The following is a 19,921-nucleotide window of genomic DNA, read 5'->3' on the forward strand; positions in this document are numbered from 1 at the left end:
AACAGCTCCTCTGATCTTTGGGGAGGGTTTGGTGTAAATTATTTCTCTCATTGAAGTATACGGATTGCCAAAGGCTAAGCAAGACTAATATATCACAAAATATATATGTTTAATCAGCAGTTTTCATTTCAAATGAAAGTTTGCAGGTTGTTTCGGTCCTTACGTCCACTGTGATGGCCGAGGCAGGCACTGCAGTGTACTGGGGAATGTAGGTTCCTTGCATAGGAGCAGCCGCTGCAGCAGGCATGTACTACAGATAAAAGGGGAAGAACACAGACTGTGTCATTTGTCTTATGGTCATTTCACATTTTAGACTGAAAACAGAAGCACCGGGGCAGTTTTCCTCTGCTCTAGCGCTTCTACTCTGAGAAAAACACTGAAACTGCAAGTGTACAATTATATTACACATATAACTCAAAGGATAAAACAAACACATGCACACACAGCACGATGAGCTGACTGGCCAAAGGGGAGACTTACAGTGCCTGTTGGGCCCAGAGACAGGTGGTTCATCTGCTGGGTTAGAGGAGCCATTACACTGGAGGGGTGAATAGACAAACTGGGCTCAATGGCAGCAGCTGGAGTGATCACAGCACCCTGGAGTAGAAATGGAAGGATACAAATCCAGTCAGCTTATAGCTAATAACTGTTATTTGGAGTCAAAAGTGATTTGGAGTCACTCAGTGATATTTAATTCAGATGCAGGAATCAATATATGATCAGATGGTGGAGAAAGGAAATTAAATCGGAAGAAATGTGGAGATTAAAAAAGAAAGAAATAAGCTGAGTAAAGAGACAACAGCTTTAAGCAATTTGCAGGCAAACATAACTCAAAGAAAAGGGGGGGGGGGGGGGGGGGAAGATTCAGAACAACTTTGACATGTTGGTTTAAAAAAACAAAACAAAAAAAACCAATGCTGAGACCTTAATGGCAAAATTGCTAAAGGGACCTCTGGCTAATATGTCGGTTCTGTGTCGGGCTCGTGGCCGAAAACTAGCTTTACTTTGTTTGCCAGTGAGAGACAGAGAGGCGTTGAAAGGCTGCTCCAACGGAACTTATTGTTTCAGAGGAAAACACGAACACGGTGTCCAGTCGAGTCTTAATAGCTTACTTACAACTGGGCTTGTCTTAATGTGCGTTTCATTTGGGTTTCCACCGGCGTGGAATTACCAAAAATAGAGAGGGCATAGCCTAACATATGAAACAGGAAAAGACCCCCGTGTAATCCATTTATTTCAACAAAGTAACCGTATTCTGAATACCACCCTTTTAAACAGTAACTGTAACAGAATACAGTTACTCATATTTTGTATTTTAAATACGTAACACCGGTACATTTATTCCGTTACTCCCCAACACTGTTTACAGCTTAAACACATAATTAAGAAAACATCTATAAACTACTGTATAAAGTATAAAGGGTTCTGATCACTCATTAACCTATCAAAGTAAGAAAGTGTAGTGTACAACGTGTTTTAAAGCAATGACACATTGTAGTTTTTTTAAGCTGAAGTAAAAAAAATTGCAGCTAGAAGAAGTAGTTACATTTGGTGACTGCAAATTGTGCGAGTTTGTACATGAGCAACACAACCAGTCAGCAGGCTTGGCAGCAAGGCTTGACAGAAGCTGCTTGTGAATGGAGCAGAGACGCTTTTACTCTAAATCTCTTGAGTGTGAAGGCCTTTGAAGCAGTCTAACACCTTGATGCGCTGAGATCTACTTTTCCAGTGCAGCTCTGCTACAACTTCAACAGCTCTGTAAAGATTTAATAGGAGACTGTGTGCTCTGGTTATTTGTGATGGATGTTTAACTACACTTCCCATGAGCACAGACAGCATCAGTGGTTATGTATTGGTGCGGCTCTTGAGAGCAATCAGCACCTCTACAGCTTCAAGTTGAGACATAACGTTAGAAGAACACAAGTATTAAATTTAGGTATTTTAGGCACACGCCTGGCTGTATGGCAGACGACTTAACAGCTTTGAATCTGTAGGGTTTCTCTGGGAGGCTCGCAACAACAAAACCACACATAAGCACATACAGTACACACTTTCAAAACAAGGAAAGTTCTAGATATCTGAAGTGCTCGCTTTGAATGCATATACAGTCTGACAGTTGTTCACAGTTAAGATTCTGTAAGGTAAGACCCTTATGACTGCAGGCTTTACAGGAAAAAAACATGCACGCGTGCACACACTGTGCAAACAAAGATTGTCAGAGCTGTTAACAAAGGTACAATGTTTTTCTTCCTGACTGCTGTCTTCATAGAGAGATCTGTTTGCAGAACACAGCAGCATCAGAAATGCTCTGTAAACACTTTCCTCAGTATTACAAGTGAATGAGACGAAAGCCCACACACACACACACACACACACACTAACAGATCTACCCTCAAACCGGCACAAAAGCTTTGGCTCATGCAGGTAAATTTACCAGCCAGAATCGTATTAACACCCGAGCTTTTCAACCATCTAAATAATGCGTTCTCTCTTGTAATGAATTCTCATCCTCCCTTTCTCTTTCTTTCACTTCATCCAATCTCACAGCAGGTTTCCAGGCAGAAACAAAAAAATGAAACCCACAATGAGTAGCTGTCTGCTCTGATTTATAGCTCTACAAGTGATCAACTCTCCATCTCTGTATGGGTCTGCACCCGGGCACTATGTATTAGTATGTAATGAGTGCAGTTGTATGTTATGGTGTGCGTGTTTTTAATGCATCAGATGATTTTCCTGGGGTATAAATGAGCCCACATGACAGTTATCGTTTCCCTGAGGACATGACTTAAAAAAAAACAACCAAAACCCCACACAGAATCTACTTCAACTTTGAACTTGCCCTCTCTCCCTCTCCCCTGTCATTTTCCCATTAAAGAAGAGAATCAGACTGACTGCTGCAGGCAGTCTGAAAGCATCAAATACATAGTATTAGTGATAATGATACTCGTTTATTGAGAAAACCCCTAAATGCTGTTTTTATGATGGGCGCTCCATGTGCGTGAGAATGCAAAGAGTTTTGAATTGGCATTATTTGTTCTTACTGAGGTGGTGTGCTACGACGTGCAGATGTTTCTATTATTCTATAAGCTGATTTCCTGAGACCACACCCTCTTTATCAACACACAAAGTACACTGGATTTTCGGCGTAAAACCAGACAAGTACTCCTTAGTTCCCGGCTTTATCCATGCACCCGCAGGCATGCACCTGTGACAGTTCTGCACACACGGGATCTCACGGTTAGGAAACAAAACAAAACAAACGTGAGGTATAGAGCTCTATTTGCAAGCCCTGATATTGTACACTGCCTTTGTCTCCTGCAGAGCTGAAATCCCAGTTCTTTAGATGTCTCATTACAGCCCTCCTCAATAAGCAGCATTGATTGTGTGTGTGTGTGTGTGATTTTTTTTTTTTTTTTTTTTGCGTGGTTTGGCTAATGCATTCATTTCCTGTAGGGATTTGTGAGTAATTATGCACAAAGACATCCTCTCACTAATTAAGATGTAAAGACAGGCAGTTCAAGTAATCTGGGCATCCCACCAAGGCGCAGAAATGCACAATCCTTAAGGCAGTGTGTGTACAGGTGTGTTTAATGTGTGTGTACATTAATCAGGCAGTGTGTAGCTACACTGGTGTCTGTCGGTAATCACAGTTGTGTGAGCCTCTACTGCTCCTTTTAATAAAGTAAAGCACATTTGTTTTTTATTTGAAATAACGTCAACCTCATCAGTAATTTTACAAATGACCATTTAAAAATGCAATTCTTAACCATAAATAATGTATTATTTTTAAGTAATATTTAAAAAAAACACTACAAACCATGCAACCTAATGCAAATTTATCATGTAAAATTCAAATTCCCCTCCTAAAATCCACAGTTTTTTTAAATTATGTTAGCACAGCTGAAAACGATTGTACTGATTACATAAGCAATAAATTTACTTCTGTGTCTGAAACATAAGGGTTCCTGGTTTTGATTACACTCAACATGGCTAAAAAAAATAACTCAGTTTTCTTGTTTTAAGAAGTAAATGCTATTGCATGAGGCAAACTGAACAATCTGAAATTAAGTGTGTTTATGTCAGCATTGTGTAGTATTCTCCGGTGACAGTACAAAGTGGTTAGTTTGAGAAAAAGATCGTTCATAGGTCCTCAACTGGTCACTGCATTAAATGGTTCCTGTAAAACACCAGCCTGCAGGTGATTTTTAGATGCTGGCCTTCTAGGAAGAGTTGTCCAAAGAGCCATAACTGTGATCAGTCAATAAAAGTAGAAAATAAAGACAGGGGAAAAAAATCCCCAAAACACAACACACAAATATTGGGCAGACGTAAGCAGTTTTCAGACATGAAATGATGCTGGAATAGTGTTTGACAGCATCTGCTAAGTGTGGTGGAGGAAATTTGATGGTTTGAGGCTTTGGTCGTGCTAAAGTGGGAGATTTGTACAGCAAAAGATCTTGAACAAGAGAAAGGCAGGCTTTCACTCTGTTTTGTAGTGCCATACAGTGCCTGTGGATACAGCAGGACTGGAGTTGATTTCCAAAGCAGCTCTGACATTTATAGGAACTACTCAGAAAAAGCAGTCAGCTGGTGTTTTGCCTATAATGGAGTGGCCAGCGCAGTCACTGGCTCTTAACTACTCATCTGTTATGGGAACAGAAAAACAGCCAGAGTGCCAAAGGGCTGCAAGGCTGCAAAACTGAGACAGTACACAGTACAAAATTGTTCCATCAATCAAAAATATTTTTATCTAATGTTATTAATGTCTATTTCGTTTCACTGCAAATCTGTTAGATTAAGTTTTCATGAATTTAAATATCCTAGTTGACCCCAAACCTATGAGCAATAGTGTATGTGCATTTTTAATCCTGAGCCATGAAAACAGCACACAGCATTGATGTTTGTTCTCTTGTTCTAACCTTTTAATTAGACTCATTAATTTCTTTAGCGACAGAGTGTCTCACATTCCAATTTTGGTGCCACAAGCATTTAAAAATCTCAAAGTAGATGATGGACTGTTAACCAGAGGAGGTGTGCGCATGTTCATCTAGCTAAAAGTGTCAATGAGTGCATAGCATTTATCAAAGTTACCAGTCATTAACTGCAGTACAGCAGTGAGGAAGCCTCTGCTACCATAGGAACAGACTTAAGCTGCTGTGTCTCTCAGTCTCCCTCCCTGATGCAGCTTTAATTTGTCAAGCTCTTCAGTATCCAGGAAATACAATAACTACCCCTCATCTTTGTTGTCTAACAGGGAATTTGTCTATACATAGACAAGGGTGGAGAACAGATGTGCACAGCCCAAACATGCTTTTGCAGCGGCTGTTTTCGTTTCTTTGTTCTCAATATATTCATTGTAATCCCTTCTTTCCTCTTTCCCTGCACCTCCTTCTCGCCCCTGTCCTCCTTGTCAAATCCGCCGTGTTTATTTATTTATTTTTCTCTTTCTCCAAACCATCAATCTCTGCTCAAGCTCACCCTGTCTTTTCCCAAGTCTTAGGAAGTCATATCAAGCGGCCTGCCAAATAATTAGATGGGACATTTGTTTGAAAACATTTACAGAAGGGTATTATCCCCGCTCAGAGACATAATTTTAATCAGACAAGACAACAGAATGTGTTTAAGATTTGCCAGACAGACATAAAGAGCAAGACAGAAGACAGGGAGAGAGAACAACAGAGGAGGAGCAACAAATCTGAACACTAAAGATTTTTGGCAACCACGGCGGATACGATTGCAGAAATTTGCACCGCCTTACGTACCTGCCCCGATAAACTCCTTCACCCCATGAATGACAGAACAAAATCATACAACCTTTTTTAGCACAGGTGTACAGATAAACCCCCTGAATGTAAGCACATTCATCTCTTACAGGCTACTTTAACAGATACACTATATTGACGAAGGTACTGGGGCACCATTAGAGCTGCAGGAGCTGCGTAGCAGTTTTAGTTTGATGTTAATGCCACAGGCACAGGCTTAAGAACGAGCCAGCATCGCCGGGACTAAAGACACCAGAATTGAAACATGAATATTTTTGTCCATATAGTGTTTGATATAGACCTTTAAACTATTGTTGAACAAATGTTTAAGAGGAGATAGAAGTTAAATTTTATCTGAAAGACTTTCAAGGTTACTGTAATATGAATCTCTTCTGCCTGTGATTTCATAATGCATCGGTCCTGCTACACTGAGAAGTAATCATCTTGTAAGCAGGACTAAGCTTGGACTATTCCACAATTTATATGATATAGCTTTCTAATTCCACTAATTCAATGCAGTACTTTGTCAGATGACAAGATGAAGGCACGGAGATTTTATATTTTATGCTACAATAGTCAGTGAATGTCAGAGAGACTGAGGCTTTGGACTATGCTTAGAGCGAAGCCTGTGGAGGCTTAATAACATAGAGCGGCTGTATATAGTCCCTGTATCAAAGGAAGGAAAAGCCCACAGTTTGTGTTAAGGTTATGTTTGTGTTTGCCAAAAGAAGAGAGAATTTGTAGGTAAGTGTGGGTTTATAGAGTATGTTGACTGTACACCTACACTCAGAGTCGATTCATGACTCTTCATGTAAATATACAGAATGTGTGGGTGTGTTTTAAAACGTTTTTGCACGTCAATCAAAGCTATGTGTATGAGAGACAAAATGTGAGAGAAAGCTCTAGCCAAGGATGGATGGAAAAGAGCTATAAACACCAAGGGTTGGATTTTACATCACTGCATTATGCATCATATACACAAAGATGCACTGCTGCTTTTGATATGCAAATTTTATGCATCACTATATGAAACTGAGCAGCAGTTACACATGTACATTGACTTATAGATAAATAATGTGCTTTAAACTAGCCGTCTGGAAACCTGTTTTTGTACATGCAGTTTCATTCAAAACCAGCAGGGAGCAACCTTTTATTACAGATTCTAAAGTGAGTTTCGCCAAGCTCTCTGAGGTCCTTTGAGAAGGCTATTCACAGGCTGATTCAGCAGAGTGGGGCTGGGATTCAGGGTTACAGTTATTTTCCTTCTCTGACCTGGGTTTGGCTCTCAAGCACTTATTGGAAGAATTTCCTTTTATTACTTGGCTTTTCGCAGTTTTCGTGATTCATACCAACTTGTCGGTGACCTGTTGTTATTACTAACATTTTCATTCCTGAATTATTAAATACTCATTTGATGAAGAAAAAGGCAGGGCACATTAAATACTGTTATAAAAGCATTTGCAGGCAGTCCTCGAGACCAATACAGCCTATGCTTTAAAAGCTTTTGTAGTTTTTCTCCCATAAATCCTGCCACTGACATTCACATGAGTAATGAAGCTATTAAACACACACACTGAAAGTTTTAAGACAAAAAGAGTATGCCAGGGAGAAAAATTGACACATGCTGTACACTCAGCATGTGTACATTTATTATATATAATAAATAAAGGAGTGAGTGAAAAGGGTTGGAAAATAGAGAACAAGACTTTACAGAACGAGGCTTAAAAACAAAGGAAATGTTGGTTTAAAAACTTACTGTAGGTTGCATAACATATTGTTGATGTGGCATCCAAGATGTACTCTGAACCTGAAGAAAGAGAAGAGAAGGGAAGGGAGAAGGAGAGGACAGACACGAGTAGGATGATGCAGAGGGGAGGTCATGACGAGATGAGAGGAAAGGAAAGATCAAAAGCAAGATTGTTGTAAGTGGGTAAAGAATTGAGGAAGAGAGAACATTGAGAATGACAATTGGAAGACAGAATGACAGGAAGCGAGTGAAAATGAGAAAACCAAAGAAGAGAAGTAAGAAAATTAATCATTATCTCAAGCCTTTACAAGCCAGTTTCAGAGCCTCAGTCCCAGCGGCAGCACGTCTTAAAGAATATTACAGCAGTAACTAAGGGTCCACTATACAGAAAGTTTGTCGTAATTATAAAAGGATATGAAGACCACAGAGAGCAAAACAGTCTTAACAATTACTGCTTCACAGTGAGGGTTTCATCATCAAAGCTTAAGTTGGCCATAAATCATACTTTCATCTTGTTCTCCTTCCGACCGCTCAACTCTAACAAACTGAAGGCAGAAATGAGTCTCTGAGGGTCCCTTTGTCTCATGCATTATTGTTGTATGCATGCATTCTGTACCTGCATCTGTATGATCTCTTACCTACATCTGTCAATGATGAGTTAAAACAATGAAAGGTAATGTTTTTTCTTTCCCTATAAAGCATGATACTTTAAGTCATGAGTCTTTGAATTTGGCTTTCTTATAGAGCTCTAGAGCTCCATCTTGTTTTTGGGTACAGCAGCTGCCAGCCAGCTCTGACATAACTTGATATGGTTTGTGTGTGGAAGAGAACGGGTGCGACACATGAGAGCTGAGAGTTAAAAGCAGCATTTGTGCTCAAGAATGGGAGATGGATAGGAGGAGTTCTGCAACGTAAGCCTGCATTTTATCATTGCTAGACAAAGAATTGCCTTGATTCTACAGAGCTGATAACCAAAGATATGGACCCAAAATGAAGTTAAGTATGACAAACTCCACCTGTACATCCAGGAATTACTCTACATAGAGTCAGGAATGGGATTTTCTGGTTTTAAGTAGGCCACGGCACTCATCAAACTTCTGAGAGGTTAAACTCACCTGATATGTGGGGACAGGAGAGGCAGCAATGAAGGGTGTGATCGATGTCTGAGCAATCATCCGATTCGTGGAGATGCTGTATGGAGAAGAGTAGAACCTATGAAAGCACAAGACATACATTTTAATTTTGACTGTCCACATCATCTAACTTCTAATAATCACCTGGGAGGGAACCAAACGCGTGTATTAACAATCCAGAGGTTTCTCTGCAGTTTCAGCTCACCCTACATAACCACATGTAATGCTGAAAATGAGGCTTTTGTCTCAGTTTGTTTTGAACTACCCAGTACACTTCAAGACAACACTGACAAAATGGATCAGACATCATCAAGGCTGTCATGGAAACAATAAATATTGCAGCTTCACTCTATGTAGCACAATCAAAGACATCTTAGAATGAGACTTGACACCGCACCAGACTACACATCATGTTACAAAGGAGTCTGCACCACTGCTACGCATAATAATGAATTATTACCTTAATGTGTGAGTGGGTGAAATACTTCAGTATTGCTCTTTATGTTTCCACCTACGCACACCCTACTTCCCATCGGTTGCATCTGTAACATCTGCATTTTATAATCTATTCACTTCTCCTATGCCTCTATTTGCCCTTCTCATTTTGATCTCTTTTTCCCCCCATTTCACCCCCTCAGCTCTGCAGCTGTAGAATGCTGTGGCTCGCAGTGCTTTATTTATCATTGTGTACCTAGAGAGGACATGTTTCATCCGCCAAGCCGTGTTGCTGTGCCCGATCGATCCCAAAGTGTCTGTTGACTGAATAATGGAGCCAGTGAGGGGAGGGGAAACCAAGGGCCAGAGACAGAAAGCGAAGCCCTACCCTATCCATCTCTAACACAGCCATGATTGTAGAAAAAAGGTACTTGCCACATATCAAGTGTTTCTCAATCAGGGAAGAAAATTACCTGAATAAAAAGACAAACTCATTTTTAATTTACTTTTAAAAGGCAACTTCAAACTACTGTTAGGTCGCTCCATAATATTTCTTAAAATCCGCAGTGAGCACAACATATAGTAATAGCCCATGCACGGAGATGACAATGGGGCTCAGCCAAAGACAGAAAAACCTAGGAGGACTGTGGTGGTAGTCGCCTGCGACACATGCACACATCTCATTTCAAGGGTGAAATGGGTTCCTGAGGTACCCACCTGTTCTGTTATTGCACATTCTGTTTCACATTACATTTGTTCAGTCAGTGACGGCATGAGCAGTTTTGAACCTCAACTGCGAGATGTAAAGCGTCAGATATTTTTAAACTATTGCGGCTCAAGGCTTGTGCATGCAGCCGGTTCCCAACTGCCTGCGATAAGCTGCAGAGCGTGATTGTGCTTCTCACAGACATTCAGTCTCCCTGTTGGATTTTTATGCCCTACTTGGTGTGCCGAGGCCTAAGTAGTAGCTGTACATATATAATAGAGACACGCCAGTTATTTGTTCATTTATTTCTTTTAACGCAACATGACTCACTTCTGTTGAACCAGAAAAAGAAATTCGTGGCAGGTTTGGTTCTAATTCATCTGCGGCTCGATTGCGTGTTTTGTCTACTTTTAACCATGTGCAACAAGCAAACATTAGTCGTATTGTTGCAAAGTGAAAATCAGTACAGCTTCAGAAAGAGCAAAGATCTACAGAAATAGCTAGTATAGATTTCATAGAAAATATATGTGCAAAAGGAAAAAGACTGTTCTGTGAACCCCAGTATTTTGTTTTCTGAATTGTAGCTCTATGGCATCAGAGGTATAGCCTATAATTGGTTCCAGAGTTATTTACGAGAAAACAATATGTACAGTTGGAGTTGGACGGGGATCGATGCTAGGTCCTGAACTTTTCATTTTAATCATGAATGGTAATCGTAATTCAGAAAAAAAATCTATATGTACATTTTGCTTATGATATCACTGTCCTGCTAATAAGTTACATACATTGTTGCTATTGTCAATGAATCAGTCAAATTTAAACAATGGTTTAATGTCAATGGAATAACTTTGAACATACACAAAACAAAATATTTAAGAAATAGCAGTAAAAATGTGAAGTTTGGTGTTATTACTGATGGAACAAAGAAATGGTGGATGAAATCAAATTTCTTGGTGTGATAATAAGGTTTGCAAATAGTCATAGACTGATTTTAAATTAACTCCAATTTATTAATGTTTTATTGGCCTTTTAACAACCATGTATTCAGAGATCTAACCAAGTAGTTTTACAGTTTACTATTTATTAATGATGGCTATTCTAAGCTACAACTCACTTTCAAAAATGTCTCCAATTCTTTTTTGCCTTAGATTAACTGCATATTCCAACTTTGGACATGACATTATATTGCAGGGTTTAAATAAATGTAGATAAGCTGGAGTACAAACTGGAACTTGTTTGTCATGAATGAGAATCAAGAGAAAAACACAATGCGGTGCTATGGATCCATCTTTTTCACTGTACAGTTAATAAATGACTTGCATTACAGATACTGTATTACTGTCACTGATGAATACAAATGAGGTGACAGGGCCAGGTTATTCAATGTGGTTTTCTGATTGTGTTTATTGTATTTTCATTAGACTGATGTGTATTGAGAGAGAGAAGCAGAAGGCAGAGGACAGACCCAAGGTTATTGATGTAGGCTATTAGCCCTGAGCAGCCAACTGTCAATGGGGACCCCGGCACTGCTATTTAAACAATGCACTAAACATGTAATTGCAAACAGAACATTATTACAGGACTGAATTTTAAAGCCTCTGTGGATCCCTAGTGTGATTTAATGCCCTGTCAGGCGTTTACACTGAAAAATTACTGAGTGATTTAGTGGTGACCCCAGTGACTTTTCCTATAGATGGAAAAGGGAAGTAAAAAAGGGCAAGAAAAAAGACAGGAGATACACTTAATGGGAGCTAGTAGATTCAGAATAAGCAAAAGTAGGTTAAGATAAGACAAACTATAAGCTTTCCAACAATGTGTGTCTGGCAATGGATGCTTTAAAATAACCCAAAAACAAAACAAAACAAAAAAAACGTTGTCCTCAAGCTCACAGTGAAACCTGTAATTGATTCATACCTTTCCCCTCTCCTTGGACTGACTTTATTTCTGCCTTTGCCCTCCTCTTGACCCTACTCGGCCCTCCATTTTTATTCAACCCACTTCCCTCCCTGCTTTTTGCCTCTCTAATTAGCTGCATTAGCATTTCACAGTCATTTAGTGCTTCGCCGGAAGGAGCTACGATGACCTCGGAAGAGAGGTTGGAGAGGGCTTACACACAGCAAGCACACAGATGCTTGCATGAGAGTGCCCATTTATGCATGCACGAATGAGCACACTCGCACCGAAAGACACCAAAGACGACTCAAAGCAAAGCAGCTGTTTGAAAACAGAACGAATGAGAAGAATTGAGCAATACAAAACAATGTGGAGAGGGCAAGAAACAAGTCAAAAACAGTGAAAAGAAAAAGGACTGTATAATTTCAGATGAACTAGAAAAAAAAGAAAAAAGAAAGAGTGGCTTTAAGGTATAAAGTGGCGGACCAATCTGACAAAAGGAGGAGAAGAACAAGAGTGCAGAGCTGCAGGGAAGCATCTCCAGGGATCACATCACCAGCAGCATTCCTACCAGACAACACCAATCTCCAATTTCCCCCTGAAACAGGCAGGCACTCTGCTCTCCTCAACCAACTTGGGAGCACTGCAGATAGCCTCGGCTGACGAAAGTATTACAGCAGCACTGCAACAACGCCCATCTTCCTGTCTGCAATCAAAACCTACAACTCTGACAGCTTGTATGCATAGGTGCATAAATAAATGCTCCATCTGCATCAGTTAGGTGTAAGAATAAGAGCGAACGCCAGATAGTATGTGTGTTCTGTATCAGTTCAGGTATATGGGTTAATGTGTGTTATGTGTGACCCTCTCGTTTGCATGCAGGTGCTCTTGTGCATATTTCTGCAGGTTGTTGCCATGTTTCAGTGCACTGATCTTAGGAGGATTTTATACTGTCACTCTTGAACAGGCTGCGTGTAACAATGTAAGTAAAAAGTCAAGTTTGGAGACACTCTTTAGATCGAGGTTGTTCGTGCGAGAGGTAAAAGAAAAAAAAAAACTTTCTACATACCCATTCTGCATCGCTGTGGGGTCATACGTCAACGCCATACCACTCTGGAGAAAGAAACACATACACCGAAATGTTAAATACATGACTTGCCTTTTTAACCAATTTGTGTTTGTGGTCTTTATCACATATACAGCTACTCTATACAACTAAATAAACAATAAAGTATGATATAGCTATTGTACGTTATAATGTGTAATGAACAGAGAAAGCAAACTATACAAGAGCGTTGTACAAAAAACACAAAATTCAAAAGTGACTGGGATATAAGGACCTACTGCATGAACAATAGATAAGCAGTCTAAAGACTCCAAACTAATCCAGCTAAAAGCTCTTATGTACAATAAAATTATTTGGAATAATTGCCTTTGAGCAAAAGAGCCATTTATAAGTGCAGTCGTTTTATTTAACATGCTCAACAAAATCAAACACATGAAGGTCAGTGAGGGACGATTGTTGCATGTGGTATATGACTATATAAAATAGGTAGGAACAAAATAAGTTCCCAGTTCTAACTGACTCTAAATTTTAGCAGACCAAAGACAGTGGAACGCTTTAGATTTTCTTTACCGTTTCTCCTTAAAGGTTTTTAAAAGTCAACTTTTATGGTATGAGTTTAACTCCACTATCTGGCTGGGCTTTTCTGGGTTTACGTGGGTTCTCTCCAGGTACTCTAGCTACCTTCCACAGTCCACAGACATGCAATTATTGGGGTTAGGTTAATTGATAATTCTAAATTGCTTCTATGAGTGCGACCCTGATAAGGATAAGTGGAAGAGAATGGATGGATAGAAGTTTTATGGTACTTTATTTTCTTTTACAAAAAACAGTTCACACTATACCATGTTTGATTATCCTGAGGAGCATTCAAATAAATAAACAAGACATTAAGAAGTTGCACTACCACCTAAGTCAAACAAATCCATGCTGGTTGGCATTAATGGAGGTAACAGCCCAACATAGGAAAGTTAGAGATTACTCAAAAGTCCATAAGAAGGGTGTGGCTCAGGAGGTAAGTGACATCTGCTCAGAAGGCCAGTTGTTTGATCCCAGCCTTCTCTAGTCCAAGTTTAAGTGTTTTTGGGAAGCGCCCCCCATGTTCCTAACACACATTTTATCTGTGTGTGTGCCTGAGAGTGTAAGAGATTTTTTCTACACAAACTGTCACAAAGTAGAGTACCAGTGTGTGTACTGTATGGATGAATGTGGCTCTTTCAGTGGTAAATAAGATAATGTTATATAATAGCAATAACACACACACACACACACACACACACACACACACACACACACACACACACACACACAGTCAAAAATTGCCAAAAGCACTCAAACTACTCACTGAAGCAGCCCAAACTTTTCTTTTTGATCCATTTTTTGAGTTAAAGGTTTTTTTTCCCCCAACAGCATTATATTAGTATATTTCTATATTCCCTCTGTCCCTTCTTCCCTTCATAAAGCTGTTATTAAATAGTGACTAAATATGTTTAGCCAAGCATTTATCAGTGACACTAGCCCCTTTGTGGTTTCTGTCTGTCTCATTCCTTCTACCATGTTCAAATGATTGACGCTGGGCTTCTCTTTGAGGTTTGAATAAGATCTGCTTCCACTTGACTACCTCTTGGCAATTCTGGACCAGACTTAAAACAACTGTTTGCTCCTAATCTTTTTTTTTACTCTGTCACCACCCCATCACCATCTATCGGCCCTGCACAAGTCATTTGTACTTACTCTACATTCTACACAAGGCTCTTCTCTCCAAATTGGCACATGAGTTGAAAGGGTGCCCTGATGCTGAACCCAGCTCAGTGTTTGGTTTTTCCACAAACACTGTTTTAGCCAAGCCTAGGCTGGGTAGGTAGGTATAGACTCCAGAAGCAACAAAAAGCACTGCTAGACACCAAATAGAAAAACTGATCAACTCCAGGGATTTGCATTCATCTAACAGCAAATCTCTTTCTGTGCTGCTACACAGCTACATGCGTATCCCTTATCCATTTTCCAAAACAAATTCTGTAAGCGTGTGATTACATGTGTAACGCACGTATTCACGTCACCGTACCAAGGCCAGACTCGTATCAGAATGAGTTGACTGAGATAAGTAGGCAGTGAAGCACCTCAAAGCATCTCCCTGGCCAGATGTCTCTATTAGCAGAAGTATTAGTTTATATAAGTCAGCCTGGACTCTGAGGCCTGGCTCTGACAAATGCATAAACCTCTGAAGAGATGCTTCAGGGCCGAGCGGGGCTTGTCACGACGTGTGCCACAGACAAATGTGTGAGGTGTCTCACTGAAAGCAGTCATCACTTATTTCAAGTTCACACAGACATTGACAAGAGGGAAGTACGTTAACGGAAAACTGACATGTGACAAATCGTCGGTATGTTAGGCGTTCAGAGGCATGACAGTGGTTTTGAATGAATCTATACATGCACATATGTTTTTTCATTGTGTTCATGAATCACTTTGGAAAACACTACCTGATAGGCTTTAGGTTAAGGTTAGAGGTAGACAGCTGCAGCACGTGTTACCACCGCGAGTGCCATTCTATTGGATTCAATTGAGAATCTGGAGTAAGTGGAAGGCTACCTTTCAGGTTACTACGAGATGCATTGGGACGTGACAAATTGTATTTTACGCGTTGGGAATGAGAGTGCTCTGGAAATTAAGACATACAAAACCGGCACAGCTCCATAGTATTTTTATCTAGCAAATGAATGCCTGTATTTAAGCGAAATCTGAATAAAATGACATATTCACTTTACCCATTTCTGCAAAGCTGTGTGGACGTTAACTTGCATTGAAAAAAGGCTGTATGTGCTTTAACTGCTCATTTAGCTACACTCTCCAAGCAATGGCACTGCATATGTGAAATCCACTGTGCAAAATACCACACATTTAATTGTGAATACATTTAAGTTGAGCTTTTTAATAATGTGATTAAGGTATTTACTGTGGTGGTTAAAGGCAGATGCATTTTTTGCAGGGATGTTTAACCTTGGCCAGCAGACTTTGCTCATTTCTGACTGTTTTATGAGTTATGTTTTATACTATTCAGTTGGAGTTTTTTTTTGTTTGTTTGTTTTTTTAACTCCCATTCCTAGTTGATGACTGTTATGACCCAGTGATGTGTTTGTTGGTGTTGTGCCTCCCACCGGAGGATGGTGGCGGTATTTTCCCTTTTTTCTCTCCTAGGAGGTGGACACCTGGGCGTGGCTGCTAGGTATCTGGGTGGAGTCTCTACACACCTTCCGACTGGATAATTGATGGACCACCTCCAGTACTTAACGTCCGGATGACAGTCACCTGGGAGTGCTGTTTGGAACCCTGTTGACTCGGTCACAGAGTTGTGTGTTGTGTCATTGTAGTGCAGGCTGGAGTATTCACGTGTACCTCTAGCCTTGCCATGTAAATAATTGTAAATAAGTTAACCAGTGGCGGTCACTTTTTTTGTTCCTTTGCTGTATAACTTTCACTGTCGCAGCCTAGTAGGCGTGAGAAGCCGTTTTCTTTTGTTGAACAAGTTTTCTCCTGTTTTTCGTTAGATAGTTAGGTAAGTGACTTGTCTTTTGTTTTGGCTTCTTTTTATTTTGGTGTAGGGAAGACTAGGGATTGTTTTATAGGGAGTTTTGTTTATTGTTTTGGCATTGCTCACTGCTGATGAAAATAAATGGCTGCTTAAATACTTAAAAAAGGTGTCGTTGTTGGGGTTTGTGCGTGGGTGGGAAGTGAGTGGGGCAAACTATTTGTTACGTTTATTTACTTGCCGGGACCAGAACGTAACATATGGGGGCTGGTCCGGGATCGCTGGAGGGTCCGAAGGAGGGACAGCTTCGGCCTTCTGTCTTCGCTGGAGGATCCGAGGGACCGCTCCAGCCTTCTGCAGCTGGTGGGCTGCGTGTCCGTGTGTGCAGCTGGTGGGCTGCGTGTCCGTGTGTGCAGCTGGTGGGCTGCTCATCCGCCTTCGCTGGAGCGTCCGAGGGACCGCTCCAGCCTTCATCCGCCTTCGCTGGATGGTCCGTGGGACCGCTCCAGCCTTCGTCGTCCGCTGGAGGGTCGGTGGGGCCGCTCCAGCCGTCATCAGCTTCGTCTGCCTTCGCTTCAGCCATCCGCCTTCGCTGGAGCGTCCGAGGGACCGCTCCAGCCTTCATCCGCCTCTGCTGGAGGGTCCGGGGGACCGCACCAGCCTTCGTCGTCTGCTGGAGGGTCCGTGGGACCGCTCCAGCCTCCATCAGCTTCGTCTGCCTTCATCCGCCTTCGCTGGGGGGAGGGTCCGTGGGACCGCCCCAGCCTTTGTCGTCGCTGGAGGGTCCGTGGGACCGCTCCAGCCTTCATCCGCCTTCGCTGGAGGGTCCGTGGGACCGCTCCAGCCTTCGTCGTCTGCTGGAGGGTCAGTGGGACCGCTCCAGCCTTCATCAGCTTCGTCTGCCTTCGCTGAGGGGAGGGTCCGTGGGACCGCCCCAGCCTTTGTCGTCGCTGGAGGGTCCGTGGGACCGCTCCAGCCTTCATCCGCCTTCGCTGGAGGGTCCGTGGGACTGCTCCAGCCTTCGTCGTCTGCTGGAGGGTCAGTGGGACCGCTCCAGCCTTCATCGGCTTCGTCTGTCTGGATCAAACTTTTCACTTGGTGTTAAATGTTTGATTTTTGGGTGGGGGGAACTGTTACGTTTTGGTGTTGTCGGTGTGTTGCTTTTGGCGTGACTGTTATGTGTTTCCTGTTTTACTTTGAAAGTCTGTGTTATCTTAGTGTTTTCAGTTTACGTTTCCCTGTCTCGTTAGGTCTAATTTGCCCCAGCTGTGTTTCCCTCCTGTTGTCCATTCCCTGATTGCCCTTCTATGTATTTAAGCCTTGTGTTTCAGTGTGTCATGGTCGCGATCTTCCCCCCCGTTGTAAATAGTTTGACGTCTGGTGTTTGGTGATGTAAATAAATGTGGTATTTTGCTTTAAATCTCGTTTTGGGATTATTTTTATTTTCCTTATTTTTATTTTCCTGCGTTGCACCCCGGTTGCCTAGGCCGGGGTGTAACAATGACACATTACAAAAAATACCACCAAAATTGATGGTATGGTGGTGCAGTGGTTAGCACTGTGGCATCACATTAAGACGGTCCTGGGTTTGGCAGCCTGTTCTCCCTGCATGTTGTCCCTGTGTGGGTTCTCTCCAAATACTGTGGCTCACTTCCACAGTTGGTAAAATGAAGTGTGCATGGTTGTTTATCTCTTTGTGTTAGCCCTGTGACAGACTGGTGACCTGTTTAGGGTGTGCCCAGCCTTTCGGCCAATGATAAGCCAGGCTATGACACACACGTTTGCTCTTATACAAAAAGACTAAAGCTGCAATCTGTGCCTGCTCCACACAGCCATGAGCAAAGGTCAAACACTGCAACATCTTGTTTTCATTGCGGCGCCTCTTGTTACAGTGCATAGTTTCAGCCTGGTTCCATTTCATTTCACTCCACCACCCTGCTCTTTCCCAACCTTCGTGTAACGAGAACACTGGGAAACTGTTAAAAACTGCACCGGGGTGTGTGGGTGGCAGCATTATTATTCACTTCCCCTTGTTCTGTAAATTAAAGCTTTGGTATTGACACTAAAAACTTTTGAACTCTCTGCATTGTGAAACAGTCACTCTGCTTTCAATCCTTTGCACAAGGTTTCATTTCTTCTGAAGATGACAGACAGGAGGTGGGAGTTTCAACAAAAGCAAAAACAAGTTTGCAATTGGGACCTTACAGAAACCTTATACTTTAAATTTAACAACCTTTTTGTGTGCCAGCTTTCATACTGTCAGCAGCATCTCTAACTGAACCTACAGTGCCTTACTAGAAATGAAAGTGGATAATGACCCCACGGAGAGGAGGGGGATCTGTCAAGCTATTATGATTTTAAATTCTGCGGTATGTTGAAGAAAAAAAAAAAATGGAGTCAAAGGGAGCATCAGCCGCATATTGAAAATTATTAGAATAGATGATTTACAACTGTAACGTTTCCTAAAACATAATATGGACACCGCTGTGCATAATCACTCATTTCTTTGACTATTATAATAAAAGAAATGTTATCCTTCAGCTATAAAACTTAATTGAAAGAAGTGTAAATGATTTTTTTTGATAACTGTAATTTCTCTTTTTAAAGTCCTCTCAGTAGACTTGTGTTCAGTTTTGTTTTTTCATTTTAATTGAGAAAAGCAAGGGACTATATTTGACAGCAGGCCAAGAGAATATTTTATGAAGTCTCCCAGGGAGCTTTTTTTGATGATTAAATATATTTTTAAGCCTCACCTCTCCTTCCCGTGTCCACGATCGTCCATTCTGGGGATATTTGACCTGGGTCTGTCTCTTCTTCTGGCCTCCATCAGCAAACTTGCACAGCAAAGGCTCTGAGGGAGCTATAGAGTGAGACAAGGACAAACACATTTATAGATTAATCACCTTATAAGTAGGAGAAAGTCAAACTATATGTTTTAGGTTAAATTTAAAAGATTACACTTAAAGTGTTTTATGCTACAGCTTAAATAAACTAAAAGTTAGTTGGTCCTGAAAGCAGCACTTCAGCTCTTAGATTTATCTCAGCCACCCGTAATCCAAACATTTACACAACACTAGTTATCACCCCATCTCTTTTTAGCCCCTTCAACCATGCTTTCAAAACAGCAACGCTGACGTAGGAACAAAGCCACAGGCTAATCAATAGTGCATGGTGTGCGAGGTTCAAACAGCAACCCAAACAGGCATACTTAATACGCTAAATAACTCCACGTAGTTTGACCCATGGGTAACAGACTGCAATTGTAAGTCCTCCAAAGAAAATACTGTCCCTCCCTGGATGAGAGAAAGAAGAAATGTTTGGTTACAAATAAGATTAACTTACAGTGACCTTCCATGTCTAAGTTCACCAAGCTTAAACTGAATATACCCTCAGGGTTTGTGAACAGAAGGAAGTTGTCAGATTGTGAGAGGATTATCCAAAGAAAAACTAAAAGTCTGTGTTTACTATGATTTACTTTAAAGGCATATCTTTAAAAATGGTTAGAAAGCAAGCAGGAGTGGACAGTTACTTCATTTTCTGGGAAATGCTTCAGAAGCCACATGTCTTAACATTAAAACATATTACCATAACATGAACCAGGACACTCAAATAAGATAGCTGATGCCTTGTCTATTTAGAGGATAAACAGACGC

At 41.1% G+C, this 19,921-nt stretch overlaps 1 protein-coding gene across 2 annotated transcripts in view; it reads right to left on the minus strand.

Moving 5' to 3' along the window:
* The window catches only part of LOC146698199 (RNA-binding motif, single-stranded-interacting protein 3-like), a 133,943-nt gene that overhangs the window by 2,895 nt on the left and 111,127 nt on the right, over positions 1–19,921 (minus strand). For both annotated transcript variants that reach the window (XM_085473226.1, XM_085473227.1), the window contains exons 7-12: positions 19,022–19,128; positions 12,746–12,789; positions 8,625–8,721; positions 7,519–7,569; positions 481–597; positions 164–250 (exon numbers count right to left, since the gene is read on the minus strand). In XM_085473226.1, coding sequence (XP_085329352.1) covers positions 164–250; positions 481–597; positions 7,519–7,569; positions 8,625–8,721; positions 12,746–12,789; positions 19,022–19,128 — 503 coding nt within the window. The remainder of the gene's footprint in view (positions 1–163; positions 251–480; positions 598–7,518; positions 7,570–8,624; positions 8,722–12,745; positions 12,790–19,021; positions 19,129–19,921) is intronic.

This window comes from Copadichromis virginalis, linkage group LG11, assembly GCF_057382275.1.
Source record: "Copadichromis virginalis isolate Kocher_CV1m ecotype Utaka linkage group LG11, C_Virginalis_male_GT1.1, whole genome shotgun sequence".
NCBI lineage: Eukaryota > Metazoa > Chordata > Actinopteri > Cichliformes > Cichlidae > Copadichromis > Copadichromis virginalis.